This window comes from Xenopus laevis, chromosome 6L, assembly GCF_017654675.1.
Source record: "Xenopus laevis strain J_2021 chromosome 6L, Xenopus_laevis_v10.1, whole genome shotgun sequence".
NCBI lineage: Eukaryota > Metazoa > Chordata > Amphibia > Anura > Pipidae > Xenopus > Xenopus laevis.
Window position 1 is genome coordinate 56,153,242 of NC_054381.1, and position 21,954 is coordinate 56,175,195.

General features: G+C 37.4%; 2 protein-coding genes across 4 annotated transcripts in view; one reads left to right on the plus strand and one right to left on the minus strand.

Annotated features, from left to right (window-relative positions):
* The window catches only part of acad11.L (acyl-CoA dehydrogenase family member 11 L homeolog), a 57,021-nt gene that overhangs the window by 27,883 nt on the left and 7,184 nt on the right, over positions 1-21,954 (plus strand). The window contains exons 15-19 of the mRNA XM_018267514.2: positions 15,117-15,183; positions 15,746-15,831; positions 16,762-16,833; positions 18,175-18,329; positions 20,857-20,973. Of these exons, the coding sequence (XP_018123003.2) occupies positions 15,117-15,183; positions 15,746-15,831; positions 16,762-16,833; positions 18,175-18,329; positions 20,857-20,973 (497 nt within the window). The remainder of the gene's footprint in view (positions 1-15,116; positions 15,184-15,745; positions 15,832-16,761; positions 16,834-18,174; positions 18,330-20,856; positions 20,974-21,954) is intronic.
* Positions 1,446-6,910, minus strand: ackr4.L (atypical chemokine receptor 4 L homeolog). Of its 3 annotated transcripts, XM_018266624.2 has the most exons (3): positions 6,625-6,901; positions 3,321-3,493; positions 1,450-2,700 (listed from the first exon to the last, which is right to left on the minus strand). In XM_018266624.2, the coding sequence occupies exon 3, from the start codon at positions 2,690-2,692 to the stop codon at positions 1,622-1,624; it is 1,071 nt and encodes a 356-aa protein (XP_018122113.1). In that variant the 5' UTR covers positions 2,693-2,700; positions 3,321-3,493; positions 6,625-6,901; the 3' UTR covers positions 1,450-1,621.

A 21,954-nucleotide genomic window follows, 5' to 3' on the forward strand; every position in this document is an offset into this window, starting at 1 on the left:
CCAGGCAACAGTGACCCTACAAGAGTTTGCATAAGTTCTTATTCATATAGAGATTGGTTTGGAGTGCTTTGAACCCATGTATTTGAGCTATTTCAAAGCCTTACCATTGCCCTGTGTGCCAAAGCCCTTAATTATTTGGCAATAAAATACTTTTTGTTAAGCAAACTAGCTGAAAGAACATTGCCAAACCAATAAAGTAGCTTCTTAGGTGCATTACAAAGAATAGTTAAACCTTTAAATAACCTTTACATTTGTCAGCATGTCTACCTCACAAATCTGTTTTTTACAAAATGATAAATATCTGCTATAAAATCAAGAAATCATGGGGTTTTTTCACCCACGTCTTGTTTCCTGTCACAGGGATTCAATGGAGCGAAGGCTTGTTAAGCCCAAAATGTTGCCTTTTTTATACTTTTTCAGGGTGCTGTTTTGTTGTTGCTTGTGAGTTGTGGCTCATAGAAACTGCAAACCACTCCCTTACTTTTGCCTGATTTGTTCTTTTGTAATCAACTGATTGGGTTAAAAGTGAAAAACAGGGGCAAACAATTGACAGCTTATATTCGAGTAACAATGTGTCTATTAATTTTTGCTCATTTTGTATTATTTGAAATATATGCCTCAATCAGAAGGTTCGCAAAAAAGTTCAGCAATTTTGTGGAGGTTAGAAGTGATTAGGGAATGGTGGACATGGTCCATAACATGTAGCACAAAATGAATGAAGCAGTACCATGAATGATGCAGTACCATCCTGCATCTGTGCAGATTTAGTCGCCTGGCGACTAATCGCCTCTTCTGCGTGGCGACAATCTCCCCAAACTGCCTTCCGTCTGCTTGAATGAAGAATTGCCAGCGCTAAAACACTCGCGGCGCTTCGATTTCCGTTTTGGGCGACTTCAGAAATCGAAGCAACACAAGTGCATTAGCGCAGTCGATTCTTCATTCATGCATACAAAAGGCAGTTTGTGCCGCGCAGAAGAGAAGTCGCCAGGCAACTAAATCTCCCCGAATCTGCTCGTCTGCCCCAACCCTTAGAATGGGTTATCTTATACTAGTTTTTCTAAAAATATCTAATCTAATAAGGATTTATTGATCTAACTACCTTTGCCCCAGTATTTCCTTCTAACTTCTTCTTGTCCATATGTGTAATTCTAATATGCTGTATGCACAGAGAGGTAGGTAGAGAAATAAGTCATAAACTGTGCTTTCACACAACATTTTCTGTGTTCATTGGCCTCAATGTGTGTGCACCCACAAGCACAAATCTTAGAGGTTAATCTGCTTGGATTTTACATTGCACTGTTGTAATGATGTATGCGTAGAAAATTTCAACCAAGAGAAGCAATATGACTGCTTTCACCTTATGTGAATGCTAAGATGCAGAGGATTGTTCTGATAACCCAGCATTTGCATAAACGATGAATTAAAAAATGTTCCATGAAAAAAGGCAGCTTTAACCAGAAAAAAACTTTTAGTTATGATAATACAAAAAATATTTACAATTCTGCTACAAATGTAATGAAGAGGCAAATTTACCAGCTCGGTGCATTTGCGTATAATACATATGAGTGATCCAACATTTTGCTGTGCAAGTCATATAAGGGCAAATTTTTTTACAAGTATTTTAGATAGAAAAGCTGCTGGTTTCTTCAACATGGTTTTCTGAATGCATAGAGAACTCTTCAGTGCTGTGTATTCTTTGTCTTCGTAAGGAGCCACATCTTTTTGCAATCTTTGAAATGTAACATTTAAACGTTGTCCCCATGAAGGCATATAGAACTGGATTGAGGCAACAGTGAAACAAGGCTAAACTTTCAGTCACCTGAATCATAATATCAATGGTTCTGCTCATACTGCAACTAGTTATTAAGGCATATATGATATCTATAGCCCTCCAGAACTTAATTACATTATATGGTAATTGAGTTACTAGGAAGACGCCAACCACTGCCAACAGCACCTTAAGAGATCTTGATCTTTTAATATTGGGAGTTTTTAGCACAATTTTTGCCATTGATGCATAGCAAAATACCATGACAAGAAATGGCAGTAAAAAGCAAAATACTATCTCCAAAATCTGGATCAATACAGTGGTTTGCTTTACCTTATCTTTAGGGTATACTGGAAGGCATGCGTGCTTGTTATTATGTTCCTTCACTGTGCTGAAATATAAATCTGGAATACTCAACAGCATAGAAGTACTCCAGACAAAGAGACAGATTACCCGACCCATCTTTCCAACGGGTTGTGCACTGGGAGCCTTGGTTACAGCAAAATATCTGTCTAGACTAATACAAGCCAGGAACTGCATACCTGAGCTGAAATTTATAGTATACAAAGCAGAAGTTATCTTGCACATGAATATGCCAAACTGCCACCCTACGGCAGCATTAGTTGCCCAGAAAGGTAGTGTAAATAGAAGTAAAAGGTCGGCTACTGCCAGATTAAGAAGGTACACATCAGTCTTGCTTTTCATCTTCTTGTAATAAGAGTATATGGCAACCACCAGAGAATTCCCAGCCACCCCTATCACGAATGCCACAGCATAGAAAGCAGGGAGGAAAATCTGTGCAAACTGTCGAACTTCCTTCTTCTCACAGAGCTCTTCGTAATTACCATAGTCAAAGGTGGTGTCTCCATATTCATCATAGTTTTCTGTTGTTGCTCTTATTGTGGTATTGATTTTTTCCTCCATGGTGGTTTCTTTAATAAAGCAAAAATAATGTCATATTACATCATTTTAATTAACCAAGCCATTAATCTGAAATATATTCATATACGTTTTGGTTAGTGAATTCACCAATTGTGGGCTGGGTCTATTGATGCCATTGTGTCACTTTTGTTATTAAAACTTGTATAGCATTTCAAAAAAATGTACCTTCTCCTGTAAAAATATATATAATTCATTGTATCGTCAGAGTTCCATGACCTGAACAAAGCACTCAATCAACCTCATGGAACTCCTCAGTGACCCATATTTTATATCTATCAATCAGGGTTACATTATTATCAATATTTAGTTTTGACCGTTAGCAAACATCTGGTACTTGTAAAGCCAAGAAAACCAATTTCTACAATAAAATTACTTACTTTACATACATACATAATGCCAGCGTGGTCTCTAGTTACACCAAAGATTTTTAAATAATGCTACAAGCCAACAGTTTATTAGTATTTGCAGGGGTGATCACTACTTCACCTTTAGTCATTAATTTATAAATTAGTGATCAGCCTCTTATTGAATTTTTCCTCAATCCCAACTTCTGTCTGATGATGACTGTGATGGTGTGCCAGATGATAGGCACCCCCCACTGATCACTTACCTAATACCTCAGGTTGGTGCTCCTGTTAGCAGACAACTGCACCGGCCTGGGGTACTTATGATCGAACACCACAGAGTGATCTTCTTCCTTTTCTTCACTCTTCAATGGCCCAGAGGCTGACACATGTGAAGTAGAGTCAAAAAGCCAGGTTTTGCATCAAATTCCGTTCTTTGCTGTAGTGTGAAGAAGGAAGAAGGATAGGAGCACCGGCCCCAGGTATATATATATATTAAACCCTTTGCTCTTTATACTGGGTTCCTTTTTTATCATTTACACCCGTCAATTCATTAGCCTTTTTTATACCCCATGCAGCTGAAAATAGTATCTGTTTGTTGGCCATTGACCTCATCAACCAAAAAAAAAAAAAAGGATTGGTTATAAGGCTTATCATTTATTGTTATTTATATTTTTAGTCAGGTGCTCTGCTATACATCTTTCATACTAACATCCAAATTAGAGTAAGTCAGCCCTAGCAACTAGTCTGACATGCAAATCATATTAGTATTCCACTGCCTTCAATATACTTAAAAGATTTTAAAGTGTTTAAACTCTATCTGAGTTATGAATATGTGTTAACCATTGTGCTTGACTTGAGGAGGGTAAAGAAATGATTAGGTCTACTTACTCTGTGTCATAAAGATTTTAGCTACCTTTATACAGCTACCAGTTTTTAAACCAGGGCCCAGATGCTATTTTATTCTTCTTTGAAGAATGATTACAATTCAGCATGCCAGTACTATGCCTATGAAGAAACATGTCGCTAGGAATACATGGTGCCAGTTGTGAGTGGATATAGCCAGCACTCAAAGGGTTAAAGCAAAGGAATTATTGGAACTCCACTTAGGGGCACATTTACTAAGGGTCAAATTTCGAAGTGGTAAAACTTCGAAATTCAACCATCGAATTCAAATTGTTCGATCAATTGCAGAAATCGTTCGAGTCCCAAAAATTACTTCAAAAATTTGAAGTTTTTGAATTCGAAAATTCACTTTGAATTCACTTCGACCCTTAGTAAATGGGCCCCTTAATATTGTGGTCTCAAAATTGTAAACCTTTGCTTTATATCTTTAGTTGTAAAAAGAGAGGTTTATATCTGCAGATTTCTACGTTTTCAACACAGTGTAGTGTATCAAGTTCTTTTCCTATTACATCTTTTTTTTCTTCTTTTTATCTCTGCGTCCTTGTTACAGAGATCAAACTAGCTCTAATAAGACCCAGATTTAAACTATTAACTGCTGTTTACAGTAGTGTTTATAGTTCCTGGTGGAGGAATTTTCAGTGTAGTACATTGTATAGGATTCTGTTCACTGTGAATCCAATTGTTATTTTTGTTAAATGCATAAAACTATTACAAAGTTTACTCTGGATGTCTTAAAAGCCCCAAACCACACCTAGTAACAGCAATATTCAGTAACTGCCTGCAGCCCAGTTCCACAGATTTCCATCAAAAGTCTCCAGCAGTAAAGGGCAACATCTGGTGCAGTTTTACTTGTTATGTTGAACATTCTATATTTATCAGACACAGTACCTCAAAAATCTATACCACTTGTGTGTCTATTGAAAAAAATAATGCTGTTCTATTCTTTGATGTTACTTAAAGAACATGGATATTTAGTTCCAAGTAAAAGAGAGTATGGCAAATATAGGTCTGTATTTAACAGGTTGCAGAACTTAGCTGAATATTACCGTGTTCCACAAGCAATTTATCAACAATGTGCTAATTTGCATATCACACCTTGAAAAAGGATTGGCATAAACAAGCAAAACTATCTATAACGGTTTACTTTTGTTCTTTTAGTTTTTTTTCATTATTTTTAATGGGGTGGTTCACCTTTAATTAACTTTTATTATGTTGTAGAATGGTTAGCAACTTTCCATATTTATAGGTTTTGAATTATTTGCTGCCTTCTTCTGACTCTTTCCAGCTTGCAGATGGGTCACTGACCCCATCTAAAAACAAATGCTCTCTAATAGTGATGTTCGACCGACCTCATACCCCCATTTGCGGGTGCGGGTCGGGCTCTTCTTCCTGCTCTCCCCACTCAACACCTTACACTGCCGGCTTTCGGTTTATAGCCACGCGCCTGCTCGCCCTGCCCCTTTTGTGACATAATCAGCGGGGCAAAGGAACTCGGAAGGCAGGCACGGGTGGAGGGAGGGCGGGTTTGGGTCGGGTAAATCCTGACCCGCACATCACTACTCTATAAGACTAAAATGTATTAAGTCAGTGCAGTCAGACTAAAATGTATTGTTATACACAGGTATGGGGTCCGTTATCCCATTATCCAGAAAGCTCCAAATTACGGAAAGGCCATCTCCAGTTTACTGCATTATAATCTAATAACCCGAATTTTGAAATATGATTTCCTTTTTCTCTGTAATAATAAAACAGTAACTTGCACTTGATCCAAACTAAGATATAATAAATCCTTATTGGAAGTAGAACCAGCTTATTTGATTTATGTAATGTTTACATGATTTTCTAGTAGACTTAAGGTATGAAGATCCGAATTACGGAAAGATCCATTATCTGGAAAACCCAAGGTCCCAAGCATTCTGGATAACAGGTCCCATACCTGTACTACTTTTTATTGCTCATCTTTCTATTCAGGCCCTCTCTTATTCATATTCCAGTCTCTTGTTCATATCAATGCATGGTTGCTAGGGTAATTTGGCCCCTAGCAACCAAAATTTCTGAATTTGCAAACTGCAGAGCTGCTGAATAAAAAAGCTGAATAACTTATAAACCACAAATAATAAAACATGAAAACAATTGCAGATTGTCTGAGAATATCACACTCTACATCATACTAATTATACGAATCCTAGAAAAACCAGCCTATTTTATGTTTACATGATTTTCTAGAAATAGATTTTCTTAAGGTATAAAAATCCAAATTATAGAAAGATTCATTATCCAGAAAACCCCAGGTCCTTAGCATAGGTTAGATACGTGTAATAATGTAATAATCTCTTTTCCAATACAACTAAAATGAGAAAATAATATAAAGAAAGTAAGTCAATCACCTTTTTTCAACTATTCTGATGTACCCTTGTTTTAAGTGTGAAGAAATGTCCTGCTATTGATTTTAGAATCTATTTTATATTTTCTATAAAGTACAATTTCCTTTCTTATTGCTTTGTTACCTTAGATAATGCAACAATCATATGAGTATATTTGTTTAAACCCCCCCCTGCACCTACTTTACTACGACTATAAGTTGTGTAGCCCTTAAAGGATATAGTTTTCTTGCAACTCTCGTTTCTTGATGAGTGCGTGAAGGTAAAGTAATGTATAACTAACCTTGTTTGTTTCAAGCAGCAGGATTCCTGTCTGGAATTCACTTGTAGCAAAGAATTCAGTAATGAAAAAGAAGAGCTGCTTTTGTGTTTTTGTCATCGTGCCAGAAGGGAGTGGCTGTTCCTGCAAATGGGAGATATGGAGCACTCTTTCACGTTTCTCCGTACTTAACATTGATTTCTGGGAAATTCATGACCAAGAGTTCCCTATTTATTTTAGACTAAAATTAAGCAGTGAAACACTGCCTAGAGAAAATGAACTGCTTTAGACAGAAAAACAGAGGGTGAGGTCTGTGAGTTAAAGGATATGAGGTTTCTTGTGCGGGGCTGATAAGTGCTGAAAAAATAAATAGATTTCATAGTTCAATCTGTGTAGTTCTTGGCTGTCCAGTTATAACCACACAGGCCAAAAATAACCAAATCATTTTTCTTGTTGATCCATCCAAAACCCTAGACTTTTGTTATTCATTTTGTTGATCAGAATTCAGCAGAAATTAATTATCTGTACTGGTCATCCTTTTACACCCAACAAACGTCTCTTTCTGACCCCTAAACACTGTCACCAATTTCTCTTATTTTCTCCTTTGTTGATCCACTATGAGGAAAGAGAACAGTTATACATTTTATTTATTGTAACAAATCTATGCACTAAACTGAATAACTGAATGGCTAGGCTAGGGTTTGGGCTGATCAGTGAGAAGCTGTGGATACATATTTAAACTTGCTATGTTTTAACTTCAGTCCACTTTAGAACCCCCATCCATCCCTTACTGATTCTGAACCAGCCCCAGGCAACCACAGCCCTAGTAGCTCCCCATCTACTTTTCTGCTCATTCACTGCACATGCTCCATGGTGCTGTCAGTTACTGAGCTTAGGGACCAACTCAAAATATACAGTACACATAGAATATAAATGTCACAATATAAGGCTGATTAGTAATTAATACAGATAATTACTACATGGCAGCACAGAAACCAGTGCAATTAGCATCAGAATTTAATAATTATCCCTGTAGCATCAGCTTATTTTACAGACCAACCTCATTTTCTACTTGATAATTAGCTTCTCAGCAGCTGCTTAGAGTTCACTGGGCATGTGAGTGAGATGGTGACCCCCTGTGACAAGTTTGAAGTCCTGGATCATTGCTGCTATTGAAAAGCTGAAACTTTAGGCTTTAGTTCAGTATATAAAACATGGCATTTTTAGCCCTATTCATTTGTAGGGTTTAGTTCTTCTTTAAGTCACTTGGTTGTTATATCATCTCTTAACCCTTATATATATATATATATATATATATATATATATATATATATATATATATATATATATATAATAAATAGTAACACAAACTGAACTGCAACACTTACCCTAGATACTCCAAATCCACATGGAGTCTAAAAGTAACTTTATCACTCATCACAAATATAAGGTGGCCATACACGGGAAGATTAAATCTGATGATATCGATCTTTTAGACCATCTTATCTGCCCATGTATAGGGGCTTCTGATTGGTCTCCAAGATCGATATCTGCCCAAAAACCGGGCAGATATCGATCGGGCAGGTTTCAATTTTCCTGCTATTGAGGACCGAATCGTCAAACCGTCAGCGCCCATTGCCATCATTATAAACCTATCATTTGACCCTAGGGCCCAATGATCAGATTAATCCTATATTGACCTGCCATTATTGGGCATATTGGGGAAAGATCCGCTTGTTTGGTGACCTTGCCAAACAAGTGGATCTTATAGTGTATGGCCTCCTTGATTCCAGTGGATCTCAGTTATGTAGGGTAAACATAATTTATATGCAGCAATGTAAAATATAGAATCCGTCACATTTAATCATATATAACTTGCTCTAAAATATACCCTAACCCATAAAAACAAAGACAGAGTCATAAGGGGCCCTTCAACAACAACTCTTTTTCATTTGTGCATGGAAAAGTTGTATTGCTGTTACTGGATACACCTGGGACAGACCCGGGGTGTACAGCAGTTACAATCTCGAATATTGAATCCAAGTATTATAAGGTTATAGTGAGAGCATACTCTAAATTGAGTAATGTGGGGTGAAGTGACTGAGGAGATTTCTTCATATTAATATCCGTTTTACTACTTTGGATACTTATTTATAAAACTGCTAACTGTATGTGAATTGAAATACCCCCACTGAGACATTTGTCTTAAAGGAACAATACCAACTATAGAGCTTTGCAACACCCAGTCCCAACAGATTTCCATTTTTGTGAATGGAGTTTAACTAATAATTTCTGTTCATTTTTTTTGCATGCTGCACTGATTCCTTCACATCTTTTACATTGTATGGTGATTTTTCATGACCATTGCTCTGTACATAAATAAGAAAGTAGAATTTTACTGTTTATAATAAGTTATTCGTTTCATAAATTCATCATTTCATTCATAATTAGGCCATAGAAGGTAGAGGGGAGAAAAATAATTGCACATTTTCACCGAAAACTGTCATCCCGAATTTTAGTCTTTATAGCTTGCTTTATGAAAGCATATAATGATGACTTGGAATATATATTATCTCGGCACAGAATTTGTCATTTTTTTCATGGAATCAAGGGAAATTCCATAAAATTAATCAGACAGTTTTTTTCAAAACTGTAAGATTGACTTCCCTAGGGGGCCAAGTGAGTGGATTCGGGTCCCAAACCTGAAAGGGGATCCAGCACCTAATCCAGAGCAAAAATCCCCAAAAAATAAATGGTTGTAAACTTACTTAGAGTAGTCCTCTAGCACTTCTTACATTTAAATTATTTTCTATTTTAAGTGATTTGTCAGATATTATCAGTTTTAGACTACTTCTAGGTAAGCTTTATCTTTTATACTGTGGTGGTCATCCATAGATCTTACAAGCGGATGTGGAGAAATATAATCAAGTAGGCTTTTTATTATAAATAATTTTTATTTCATAGATACTCCTCTAAAACCAGCTTAAAGGTTAATTAGGGTGCGATCTGGGTTGAATCTTTACTTTCTGTCCTAGATGTTATGCCTTAGGGAAATATGATGATTGTTCCTAAAGGACAAGGAAACTGAAATTCATTTGGGGTGCCAATATATTAGACAAGACCAATAAATAGTCACTAACCTTTGACCCCCAAACAGCTAAAGGGATCATCAGGAAGTGACAGAAAATTGTCCTTTACATTTCAATCCTTTGCTCTGGATTAGGTGCTGTACAGTTAAGATAAATTCCTTTATTTATTCATGCTTAACAAGCTTATCCTTCCTGGCATGTTTTTAATAACATACTGCAATGCTCTTTCTTGCTCTGCTTTATATCTTTACAAGATTTGCATTGCTGTACTTATGAGATTACACGCCTGGTTCTTCCAAGGCACAGGGACAATATCCAGGTGTCCATATGTTTTGAATTACAGTTGTCTTAATCCAGGATTAGTAGAACTGGGACTTTCCATGCATCGTTTATTGATATTAAAAGTACTATTTAATGATATGAAACATAAATAGCAAATGATTTAAATGGATACTGTCATCATTTTTTGAAGTTGTCATTTTTTATTAAACTGTTACACTTTCAAATAATTTATTTTACTATTTAAAATGTTTTTTTTTTCATGATGACGTTTTTGTTTTAGTATGATCCTGTGCTTGCAGAAACAGCCAGCATCATTCCAATTTGTTCAGGCAGCTATTTAATTTTTATCTCCCTGCAGTGCATGGAATGTTTCCTGCTGTTTTCTTGCAAGGTGCTATACTCTGCCACTAGATGGCAAATTAATAAATATTCAGCAGTGAAGGCAATCTGTGAACTGATTTTGACCAATAGAAACATACTCCAGCTTTCAGGTAACCTACTTTTTGGAAGAGTACGGTGGTATCAGGTGGTACTTTTTACTGTGGCTAATATTCTTTTGTTTTACCGTATTTATTGTATTTGAGTTGTCTGTTCTCTCTGTTACTCATGGTATAATGTATTTAAATGGTGGGGATACTGTTCTTAGAAGTCACTACCAATAGTTCCAAGTGTATGTATGGTCTTTACTGTCCAAGCTGATTCAGAGAGCCTGAAGCTAATTGCATTGTGGTTTTTTAGATAGTGTGCATCCCTATGACAGTATTCCTTTAAAAGTTTACTGAATATACTTTTTCAGTGTTGTACAAGAAGTGTCTTTTACTTGCTTCTGCAGCAATCAGACTTTCACTGTAGTGCTCACTGAGCTGGGGTTAATAACCTAGACAGTTTCATATCCCAATCTATACACAGGCTTTTCTTGGCACTGTATCATCCACCAGATGAAGGAATTTCTCCCCCTGCCCAGTTATCTGTAAGCCTAGAAAGTCCATCTGCCCTCACAAACTGGATCATATAAGTGGCTTATCATTGTCCAGATGTTCTCAGTTTCATACATCATGTAATAGCGCAGGAAAGGCGTAGCTGTGTAAGTAATGGCAAGGGCTGGGTTGTGTTTTTGCTGGATAGGTTTGACCTAGGTTAACTATCATACATACAGTCATATGAAAGAATTTGGGAAAACCTCTCAGCCTGCATAATAATTTACTCCACTCTCAACAAAAAAGATAACAGTGGTATGTCTTTCATTTCCCAGGAACATCTGAGTACTGGGGTGTTTTTTAAACAAAGATCTTTAGTGAAGCAGTTTTCAGTTGTATGAGATTAAATCAAATGTAAAAAATCTGTCTGTCCAAAAATATGGGTACCCTTGTAATTTTGCTAATTTAAATGCAAAATAACTTCTTAATACTGACTACTGGCAACACCAAATTGGTTGGATTCGTTTGTTAAGCCTTGAACTTCATAGGCAAGTGTGCCAATCATGAGAAAAGGTATTTAAGTTGGCCAATTGTAAGTTGTACTGTTTTTACTCTCCTCTTAAGAGAGTGTTAGCATGGAATCTTCAAACCAACTCTCAAAAGATCTGAAAACAAAGATTGTTCAGTATCATAGTTTAAGGGAATGCTACAAAAAGCTATCTCAAAGGTTTAAACTGTCCGTTTCAACTGTAAGGAATTTAATCAGGAAATGTAAGGCCACAGGCATAGTTGCTGTAAAACCCAGGTCTGTGGCTTGAGAAAAGACCGTGTGATCTGAAACATTGCCAATTGTTTGGGGTCAGAGCCCAAGTCCTAATAAAGGCATTTTAAGAAAAGAAACTATTGACTGGTGCCGTCAATAACTAATGTGGTAAAACTCAGGTCTGGCAGGCCCAGAAAAATACAGGAGAGGCATATGCGCAACCCAAAGATCACCTTCAAAGACCTGCAAGAACATCTTGTTGTAGATGGTTTATCTGTACATCGTTCTACAATTCAGTGCAATTTGCACAAAGAACATCTGTATGGCAGGGTGATGAGAAAGAAGCCCTTTCTGCACTCACGCGACAAACAGAGTCGCTTGTTGTATGCAAAAGCTCATTTAGACAAGCCACAGTCATTTTGGAACAAAGTGCTTTGGACTGACGAGACAAAAATGTAGTTATTTGGTCATAATAAAAAGCGCTTTGCATGGTGGAAGAGGAACACCGGATTCCAAGAAAAACACCTGCTACCTACTGTCAAATTTGGTGGAGGTTCCATCATGCTGTGGGGCTGTGGGGCTAGTTCAGGGACTGGGGCCCTTGTTAAAATTGAGGGTCAGATGAATTCAACCCAATATCAACAAATTCTTCAAGCATTCAATGTTCAAGCATCAGTCATACAGTTAATGGTACAATGACCCTAAACAGACTTTGAAATCTACAAAAGCAAGTAAAATATTCTGAAATGGCCATCACAGTCCTCCGATTTGAATATCATCGAAAATCTCTCAGATGATTTGAAGCAGGCTGTCCATGCTCGGCAGCCATCAAATTTAAATGAACTGGAGAGATTTTGTATGGGTGAATGGTCAAAAATACCGCGGTCCTGAATCCAGACACTCATCAAAGGCTATAGGAGGCATCTAAAGGCTGTTACATTTGCAAAAAGAGGCTCAACTAAGTATTGATGTAATATCTCTGTTGGGGTGCCCACATTTATGCACCTGTCTAATTTTGTTATGATGCATATTGCATTTTTTCTGTTAATCCAATATACTACGCACTGCTGAAATACTACTGTTTCCATAAAGCATGGTATATATTAAAAGGAAGTTGCTACTTTGAAAGCTCAGCCAATGATAATCAAAACTTCCCAAACTTTTTCTTATGACTGTAAAACAAATAAACATTACAGTAAACATGAATGATTAAAAAAATACATGAATGGTTATTCATTATGTGAAATGACTATAACATTTAGTAATATTAATAGCCATGCCATTGAAGTCTTCCATACATGTTTGCTGTTTTGGCCAAAAACAGTTTTTAATATATACACTAGACAAAGTTATTTTAAAGCAATTGCAATTGAAAGCAGTATTGTTTCTCCCTTTCTGTTCTGTTTTTTTGACACTTGAAAAAAATGTAGCAGGAGTCAGGAGTAGTAGTACAGAGAATAAAAACAGCCAAAAGATACTGCTTTCAATATCAATTACATTCACAAATCACCTTTAAAATCACTGATACATTTTAATGAGTTTATGTTGGAAAGTTGCTTATTATTGATTTTTCTTTCATTATGCAAGAAATAGTTATACTTTAAACATTTTTACTTTTTTTTTTTTTACATTTCATTAAATGAATTTTTATGCGTCATGGCTTCCCATTACCTCCCCTTCCAATAAATTATTGTCAAGATACAGTAAAGTACCCAGAAGTACAACAGAGACAAGGCATATCCTGTTTTTATTCAGTTTGACTGTAGTGAAGTGCAGATGTTGATATTTTGGGCGTTAAATTTCCCTTGACCTTCAGCTAAGGTGTGTTCACATCTGTGTGCAACACAATACAGTGCAAATTTTGGAGCAGTAAGCTAACTTTAATGAAATATTAAAACTTTATTATCTATTATCTACATATACAATATACATAGATTTTTTTATATGTCTATTATCTAGTGTTGTCAATGCTGATGACCATGTAATATGAACTTTGGGGTGTATGGTTTACTTGCATGTAAAACACAGAGCTGTCAACGCGTGACATGCGGGGGCACAACTGTGCATGTGATGTTACTTTTGGTTTTCGTGAAACTATAGAAAAAAACAAACTTTGTGACTTGGTGGCTGTGGTGGTACAGGAGACCTAGGAGGGCACTGACTGATAAGCAGTTTTATAAATAGTGTCATAGTAATGAGTTTTGGGGCTCGTAGCTGTTAGGTACACTACTTGGCATATCTTTTTGTTTTTGGGTAAACACAATAATGGTGTAGTGTGAAATACTGCATTGGGGGGTAAAAAAACAAGACTGTTTAAGGAGCATTGGACACCATGTGTCTCTCCATGAATGGCCACTGAGTTGAGAATTGTACCCACCCCTTTTCCAAAAAGGACTGCCTTTGGTTTTCAGTAGGTGCTGTGAGTTATATGTTAACAACATCTGGATGGCAGCAGGTTCCCCTTAAGACATAGGGTTGCTGTACTACCTCCACCTATGCAGTTTAAGTGTCAATTCCCAAGTACATTCTGAGACGATAAGGTGCACTACACCTCTTCCTCCTCTTGGGTAACACTTGTGCTCCTAATGATGTAAGGTTTACACCTCCTTTTAGACCAATAAAATACTGGCATACCTTCCCAGTAAGGAAGGGATACAAATTTACAACAAAGGGAATTCATAGCAATATAGGATGTAGTTCTTTGTAACTCGGACCTGTGCTTAAATCTCAGTCAGTGACTCATTGGGAGGTCATGGTAGTACTCGTGGACATTGTGGATTTTTCAAGGCAGTCCAATCAATTTCTAGCCAATCTCCTAGTCCATTTTGGGATCCAAGAGAGATACAAGGTGAAACAGATGATCTATGGCATCAGAATGTTTTTTGATTATATTATTGCTTTAATAATTAAGAAATATGTATGCTTTTTGTGATTTCTTGCAATAGGGTAAAATAAGAAAATAAAAGTCAAGTCACCTGCTTTCTGTCCCTAAGCAAGGTCAAAGCTAATAACCAATCATCAGCTGAACTAATAAGCAGCTCATTTACATTTGTTACTTAGTATTTTCCCTCTGTAGACCATGATGGATGCACAGTGATATAACATCACTGGAGTTCTCATCAGTCTTTACATTTTTATATATTTATTTGGCACCCTCCTGTGGAGCAGATAAGGTGACCTCTTTGTGCAGTGGTGTGCATATTAAATTGCATATAAAGAAATCACATATTCCTGGGTTTTTATATATATTTACTACACTGGGGCTCAAGAAATAGTAATACAAGTGTAATTACTATTGAAAGCAGTATTTGTCTATATTTTGTTTTGTCACCCACCTGCAGAACTAGTATTATCACCCGGACAACAAAATGCCCCAAATCATTACGTGTGCCATAAGCCATAGAATGCCATGAATTAGTGTACATTGTGCCTTCATTTATCAGTTCATTACTGCTTTTGTTGCAGGTGCTGGAAATCAAAGCTGCCAAGTAGCGATTGTAATGGGAAAGACTGAAAACACATTGGATTCCAGGTAAGGAATATTTGTACTGTGTATATATTTACAGCACATTATGTGAGGAAATGTTGTTTTCCCCTTTACTAGGCTAATTGTGCATTCGTAAACCGTACACTCATCCAGTTTCCTGTTTCTTGATACCATAAATCAGGTTTAGATGGATTAGCCTTATTGTTTGCCCAACAATTTGCTTCAGGTTTTAGTATGAAACAAATATACAGATTGATTTCTGGATCTTTCTTTTGTGGTTGTCCACCCGAGGGGCAATGCAATATTGGGTTCAAAATGAACTCCAGGTCTTGTAACCTATATTCCCCAATCAGTAGGTCTGTCATTAGAAAGCAAATATCTGATAGGCTCACTATGAGTTACTGAAGCAAAGATAAAATCTCATTTTACATAGCCCTATTGGTGTAATGTAAGGCAACAGAATCCTCAGTTTTTTGCAGGGCACATATGAGACAAACATTCTGTGGAGTTACTAGGATTCAGTTCAACCCTGAACCATGCTTCAGATTATTGGATGGTCTCACTGAATAACACCTGTCATTAACTTGTATATAATTATGTATGGCAGATACAAGCAGCATAGTATGATTATTGTACCTATGGAGACAAAAGGTGTAGAAGTTGTGAGAGCCCTGAAAGTGTTTGGCTATGAAGGTAAGAACGAATTGCACATTTTTTTTTAAAAGGTTTTTATTTTGCATTTTATAACAATAAACAAACAAACAAACATTATATCATGTGCAGTTCCATCTTCTTATAATTATCACAATACAGTGTAAGCATTTGATATATTTGAGTCTTGTACATTTGTATACACTTTAATTTAGTTATAGTTCTGTATCTGTTATCCCTAGACATTAAAGCTCCTCTCGCCACACCAGTTCATACTTCTGGGGACACCCTTGCAGTATATGTGAGTTGTATTAGGGGAGTGTTGTTTTTAGGAAGTTCAACCAGCCATTAAATGTGGGGGGTTGGGGGGACATCCAATTCAGAAGAATACATTTCCTGGCATGAAATAGTAGCGTACCGAAAAGTATTCTCATAACCACCCTTGGGGTGACCTCATCTATTACAGCAAGAATGCATACCTGAGGGGTTATTCATTTAGGTAGTGCAGTTTTATCCTGAATATAGTTGAGAACCTGAGACCACAAGGCTTGAATTCGGGGCATGACCAGATGAGGTATAGGTAAGATGCCTCTGAGGCCTTACACTTAGGACACTGTGGTGAGTCGACTCTGTTCATACGGAACAGCCTATTTGGGGTTAAGTGGAGGCTATGTAGGATCTTGAACTGGATCAGTCTATCTCTGGTTGAGACAAGGTAGTCATAGGCCCTATCATTTGCCTCCTCCCAGTCCCCATCCTCCAACCCTGGGATGTAAGTATTGCACATTTAATGAAACCGTTGGCAAATAATTATGTGTATTTATGTAAATGGTGTTGAGTGGCTGAACCTGGTGAATGTGTGTCATTTTTTAGAATGATCAACTGCTCCACTTTATTAATAATTCTTACTATGAATTCAGTATATATTTGTTTACAGCCCTCTACCCTGACCAGTTTCAATCTTGGTTTCAGATACTCAGCATGGTGGGCACTTTGAGGTGCACTTCAGAAATGTAAGAGTTCCAGTGTCTAATTTAATCTTGGGTAAGTTACAATCAGATCAGGATTTTAACAGATGATCACTGTGCTAGGCATCTTGTATGAATAGAAATTATATACTCTGGCAACTTCATAGCATTGTTATAATTTCAGTATACATTATAAGAAACAGTGTCAGAGGGAGGTAGGTGTGAAATCACTCACAGTCCGGCTAATATCACACAGTATGTAAAGGGCAAAAAAGTCCATAATCAGCCATTTTTGTGTCGTACATTGTTCCAATAGCAGCAGTTTTGAAGAGAACCGCGTCTTTCAATTATACAACTCTGACTGCATTAGTCAGCCCTGTATTATTGAACAGTGGTTGTGGGAGGCAGGTAGACATAAGGACAGGGCTGAGCTGTGCCTCCTGATGCTGCTCTCTGCACTTGCCACCAGATTTCTGATCCGGCACCCAATGCAGAAAGCAGCAACTCCAGGGGCACAGGTACTGTGTAAAGGGAGCACTCTTGCACTCGCACTCCTTGGGTTTGCAAATGACCCCTATTATCATAATGCCACAAATGTTCAATCAAACGGTATAATTGAAGGATTTTTAACCTATCTGTCAAGTTCCAAAAATGCCTTCAAAGGCAAATTTTCTGACCTTGCCAATGTAAGAGCCGACCAATATCCATGTCTATGTTGCGTACAATAATATCTGTGCGTCTATGGCCACCTTTACAAAGTTCTTTCTGCTCCATATTTTGTGCAGATATAAATATATCACAAGATGCAGAACCTTATGCTAAAAAATTATGGAAAAACTTAGTATCAAACTTAAGCAGTTGTGATAGCTTGGTACATATATTTTCTCTCTACATTAAGCTGTAGTTTAACTGGTTTTAAGCATGTAATATATGCTGTTTATATATTTCATATATAAGATATATGAAAATCTTTTAGTTAAGGTGATTCCACACAAGAAGTCTTACTTAGTAACTTCCAAAATAAATTTAGTAGTACCTTAGTAAATAGTGGATGGAACGTATATTTAGAGGAGGCATTTGTCATAAACCATGTCTAAAGGTAGAGGCTTCAGTGCTTTTGTAAGAGTAATGCAGTAATGGAGACCACACAACTTGCTGATTCTTCAAAATCAAACTGATGGGTATGGGTAACTACCACCTCAATTTTAAATCCCCTGATTTTAAGTTTCCCCTCATTTTACACTTTTTTACACTTAAAAATTAAAATGGGGGTTCTACATTATGAACAAAGTGTAGAATTACCTCTATCCTTTGGATACATTTCCATTAGTATTACATTAGTATTTCTCTTCATATATTTAACTGTATTTATGGTGAGTATGACGTTGATTAACTTTTCTTACTCTTTTTTGCTCAGGTGAAGGAAGAGGGTTTGAAATTGCTCAGGGCCGTTTGGGCCCAGGTCGTATTCACCACTGCATGAGAACAATTGGAGCAGCCGAGAGTGCCCTGCAGTTAATGTGCGCAAGAGCTGCCCAGCGGCAAACCTTTGGGAAAAAGCTTTATCAGCACGTAAGTACAGATTTATAAGGGTTGCTCAGTATTGTTCTTAATCACTAAATTGAGACCATTAGGAGGGACATAAAAAGTTACAGAAAGGGTTCCTGTATGCAGCAAAATCACAGCGGTAATATAAACAATGTCGAAAGCAAACATTTTGTCAGGCAAATTACAAAGGGGTGTTACCGAAATATTGACTTTTGTAAGTTCCACCTTTACTATTTTCTTTGTTCCTGTGTTCAAAATGTATGAAATAACATGTAGCTGTGCAATAATGTTTGCAAATCTGTTTTAACCCACAGTTTCCTGGAGTTAACTAGATGTGCACTATGGACAAGGGTTCATACTAATTTGCATTCTATTGTACAGTATGTAGGGAAAATGCTTGGCACTTCCTATGACTTACTGAGAATTTATATAAATATTTGATACATTCTCTGCATAATAATACTATATACATTCTCACTTACTTAGCTGGAGTGTGCCACCTGAGCTACCCTACTATGCGAGGGGGAACCATAGGCAGACCCTAATCTGCTGGATCCTGTGGTCGCAGGGTCTGCTTTATGATAGTCATGCCACCGTCATGTATTAGGGTTTTGTGTTCAGCCGCTAACACTGTTCAGTTAGCACAACTAAGCCAGATATATCTGATACGATACTAGACCCATAATTCATCTGTTACACTTCAGATTTAAAGAAATCTCAGCTTAGTGTTTAAAGCCAACATCAGTTGCTCTGACTTTACAGTAAACTGCATATAAACACACAGATAATTCCATTATACTTTAATTCATATCATGGACTAATATTGAAGGCAGATGCAAGTTCAAGCTGTACAAAGATGCAAGGGCTGTGCCAAATATGCAAAACATCTGGAATGCAGGATTGCAACTGAACTGTGCGTTCAAAATAGGGAAAAACTGTGTTGCCTATTTTTCCATTTGAAGTGGCTAATGAAACCTTGTACTTCAAATATTTTAGTTTGTACAGGTATTAATGCTTATTAAAGTTTGTTCGCCTTTAAATTAAATTTGAAGTATGATGTAGAGAGTGATATTCTGAGACAATTTGCAATTGGTTTTAATTTTTTATTATTTGTGTTTTTTTAACTTATTTAGCTTTTTATTCAGCAGCTCTCCAGTTTACAACTTCAGCAATTGGTTGCTAGAGTCCAAGTTGCCCTAGCAACCATGCACTGATCTGAATAAGAGACTGTACTATAAAAAGGGAAGGTCCTGAATAGAAAGATCAGTAATAAAAAGTAGCAACAACAATACATTTGTAGCCTTACATAGCATTTGTTTTTTGAGATGGGATCAGTGACCTCCATTTGAAAGTGTCAGAAGAAGAAAGCAAATAATTCAAAAACTATAAAAAGAGATGAAGGTCAATTGAAAAGTTGGTTGGAATCAGCCATTCTATTAACGTTAACTCAAAGGCAAACCACCTCTTTATGGAGCCCTGGTGGTGCTGATTACTATCATACAGTAGTTGCTTATTTGCACCTATTCACTTTCCCATACCAACCAATCAGCAAGTTCATCTTTATCCGTCTACTGCTTTTTAATAGAAAATTTTATCTGATTGGTTGCTATTGATAACTGCACTGGTGTACCTAGTAAATCAGCCCCAGCGCGTTTAAATTCTGATGAATCAATCCATGTATATTGATTAGACTGAAAGCACCAACAAGCAGTTCAGCTGCACTCGGCTTTCATAAGGTGCTGTATACAGTGCCGCTTTAAGGAGAAGGAAAGGTTAAAATTAAATAAGCCTTTTCAGAAAGGTCAATGGAATGCTGCTCTGAGTCCTCTGTCAAAAGAAACACAGCATTTCTTTCCTTCTATTGTGTTCACATGGACTTCTGTATCAGACTTCCTGTTTTCAGCATAAACCTCCAGGGCTAGGGCTTGAGCATGCTCAGTTTGCTCCTCTCTCTCAGCTGTAATCTGCTCCCAGAGCTATGAGTGAGCAGGGAGAGATTCAGGCAGGAAGTGACATCACACCAAGCAAATATGGCAGCTTCTATCCTAAACAAACAGAGTGAGCTTCTAGAGCTGTTTACTCAGGTATGGTAAAGCATTTTGCAGAATAAATATAGTCTTATAGCTTGCACTATTGTGGCTAATCTATTGGCAATAAACTGCTTCGGTAGCTTTCCTTCTCCTTTAAGGAGGATTTCTGGCGATTCTGACAAATAGCTTTAAAGGAAAACATTTTAACTGGATAAATATAGTAGTGGTTTGTTCAATATTGGAAATGTCATTACCCATTTAAGTAAACCCAATTTTAGGCAAAATATGTTCTGTTTGGGAATAAAGCTTCAGTTATTAATACCATCCCCCCCCCCCCATTCCCTCTCATTTTAATATTATTTTGTTACCTGATTCATAGATATATTTCTGTGCATTTATTTTTGCTGATCAGACATTCCTTACAAATCACTTGTTTACTAATGAATCTGGTTGTTTTTTTTCTTTAACCTTCTATTCTAATATGAGAATTAATGGTTTATAACCTCTGATCTGACTTGCAGGAGGTGGTCTTACACTGGATTGCTGAAAGCCGCATTGCTATTGAACAAGCACGGTTACTCACACTAAGTGCAGCCAAAGCCATAGACACGGTTGGGAGTGCTCGTGCTCGGAAACAGGTACTATATGCAGAATGCAAAAGATACCCTATGTACACAGTTATATTTTTTCACCCCTGTAGAAGGGTCTTTAGCATTATAATCCACATTTGAAAAGTGAGCTGCCAATAGGAAATATAATAGGAAGTGATGTCAGATCATCACCATCCACATCTTAGAACTCTCAGCGCGGGATTCGCTGGGCAGGCGCTCCTAGGCTGTGCGCTCCGCGTGGTCCTAGCTCCTGCCCGCACTACCACACGCTGGCGCCGAAGCACCGAGGCGGCTGCCCTCAAAAATGTGCCGCCCTAGGCCCGGGCCTATGTGGCCTCGCCACAAATCCGGGCCTGAGAACTCTGCTGAATGCATGCATCAGTCTTTTCATTTCATTGCTATTAACAGTTGTAGAAAGGTATTTTAAATAATTGCCATGCTGTCAGTTTAAATTAGGGGTAATACTCTTAGATATATTCATGATACATTATTCTAACATTTCCTTCTATCCCTAAAGAGCCTACATGTTAAGCAATCACACTTCCCAGTGGCTTACTGGTTATGGCTTTTTCTGTCTATGGTATCTGCAGAACAGGTAGAAATACCTCTGACTTCCCCCTTATACAGCCACCCAGGGCCACAATTACAAATCACAGGGCCCTGTACAGCAAACTTTTCTTGGGTCCCTGTTCCCTGCCCACCCCAGCCCAGCCCCAAAGCCCTATCCCAGATCGCGCCCACATCACAGTAAAAATTCCAAACAGTGGTGGCCAGGGGCCCCCCGTTAGTTAAAAAAAACCCACTAGTGTCAGGGCCGTCCATAAAAGTTTTTTTAAAAATCATTGGTGGTCAGGGCCCCCCTACTAATTCTACTAGTTAAAAAACAAATCATTGGTAGTCAAGGCCCCCCTAAAGTTAAAAAAACATGGACACTAGGGCCCCCTATAAAAGTTTTTAAGGGCCCCCTTAAAAGTTAAAAAGAATCATTGGTGGTCAGGGGCCCATAGG

Bases quoted from the DNA above. Each gene is read 5' to 3' on its own strand.
- ackr4.L (XM_018266625.2), bottom strand. From the start codon at position 2,692: ATGGAGGAAAAAATCAATACCACAATAAGAGCAACAACAGAAAACTAT.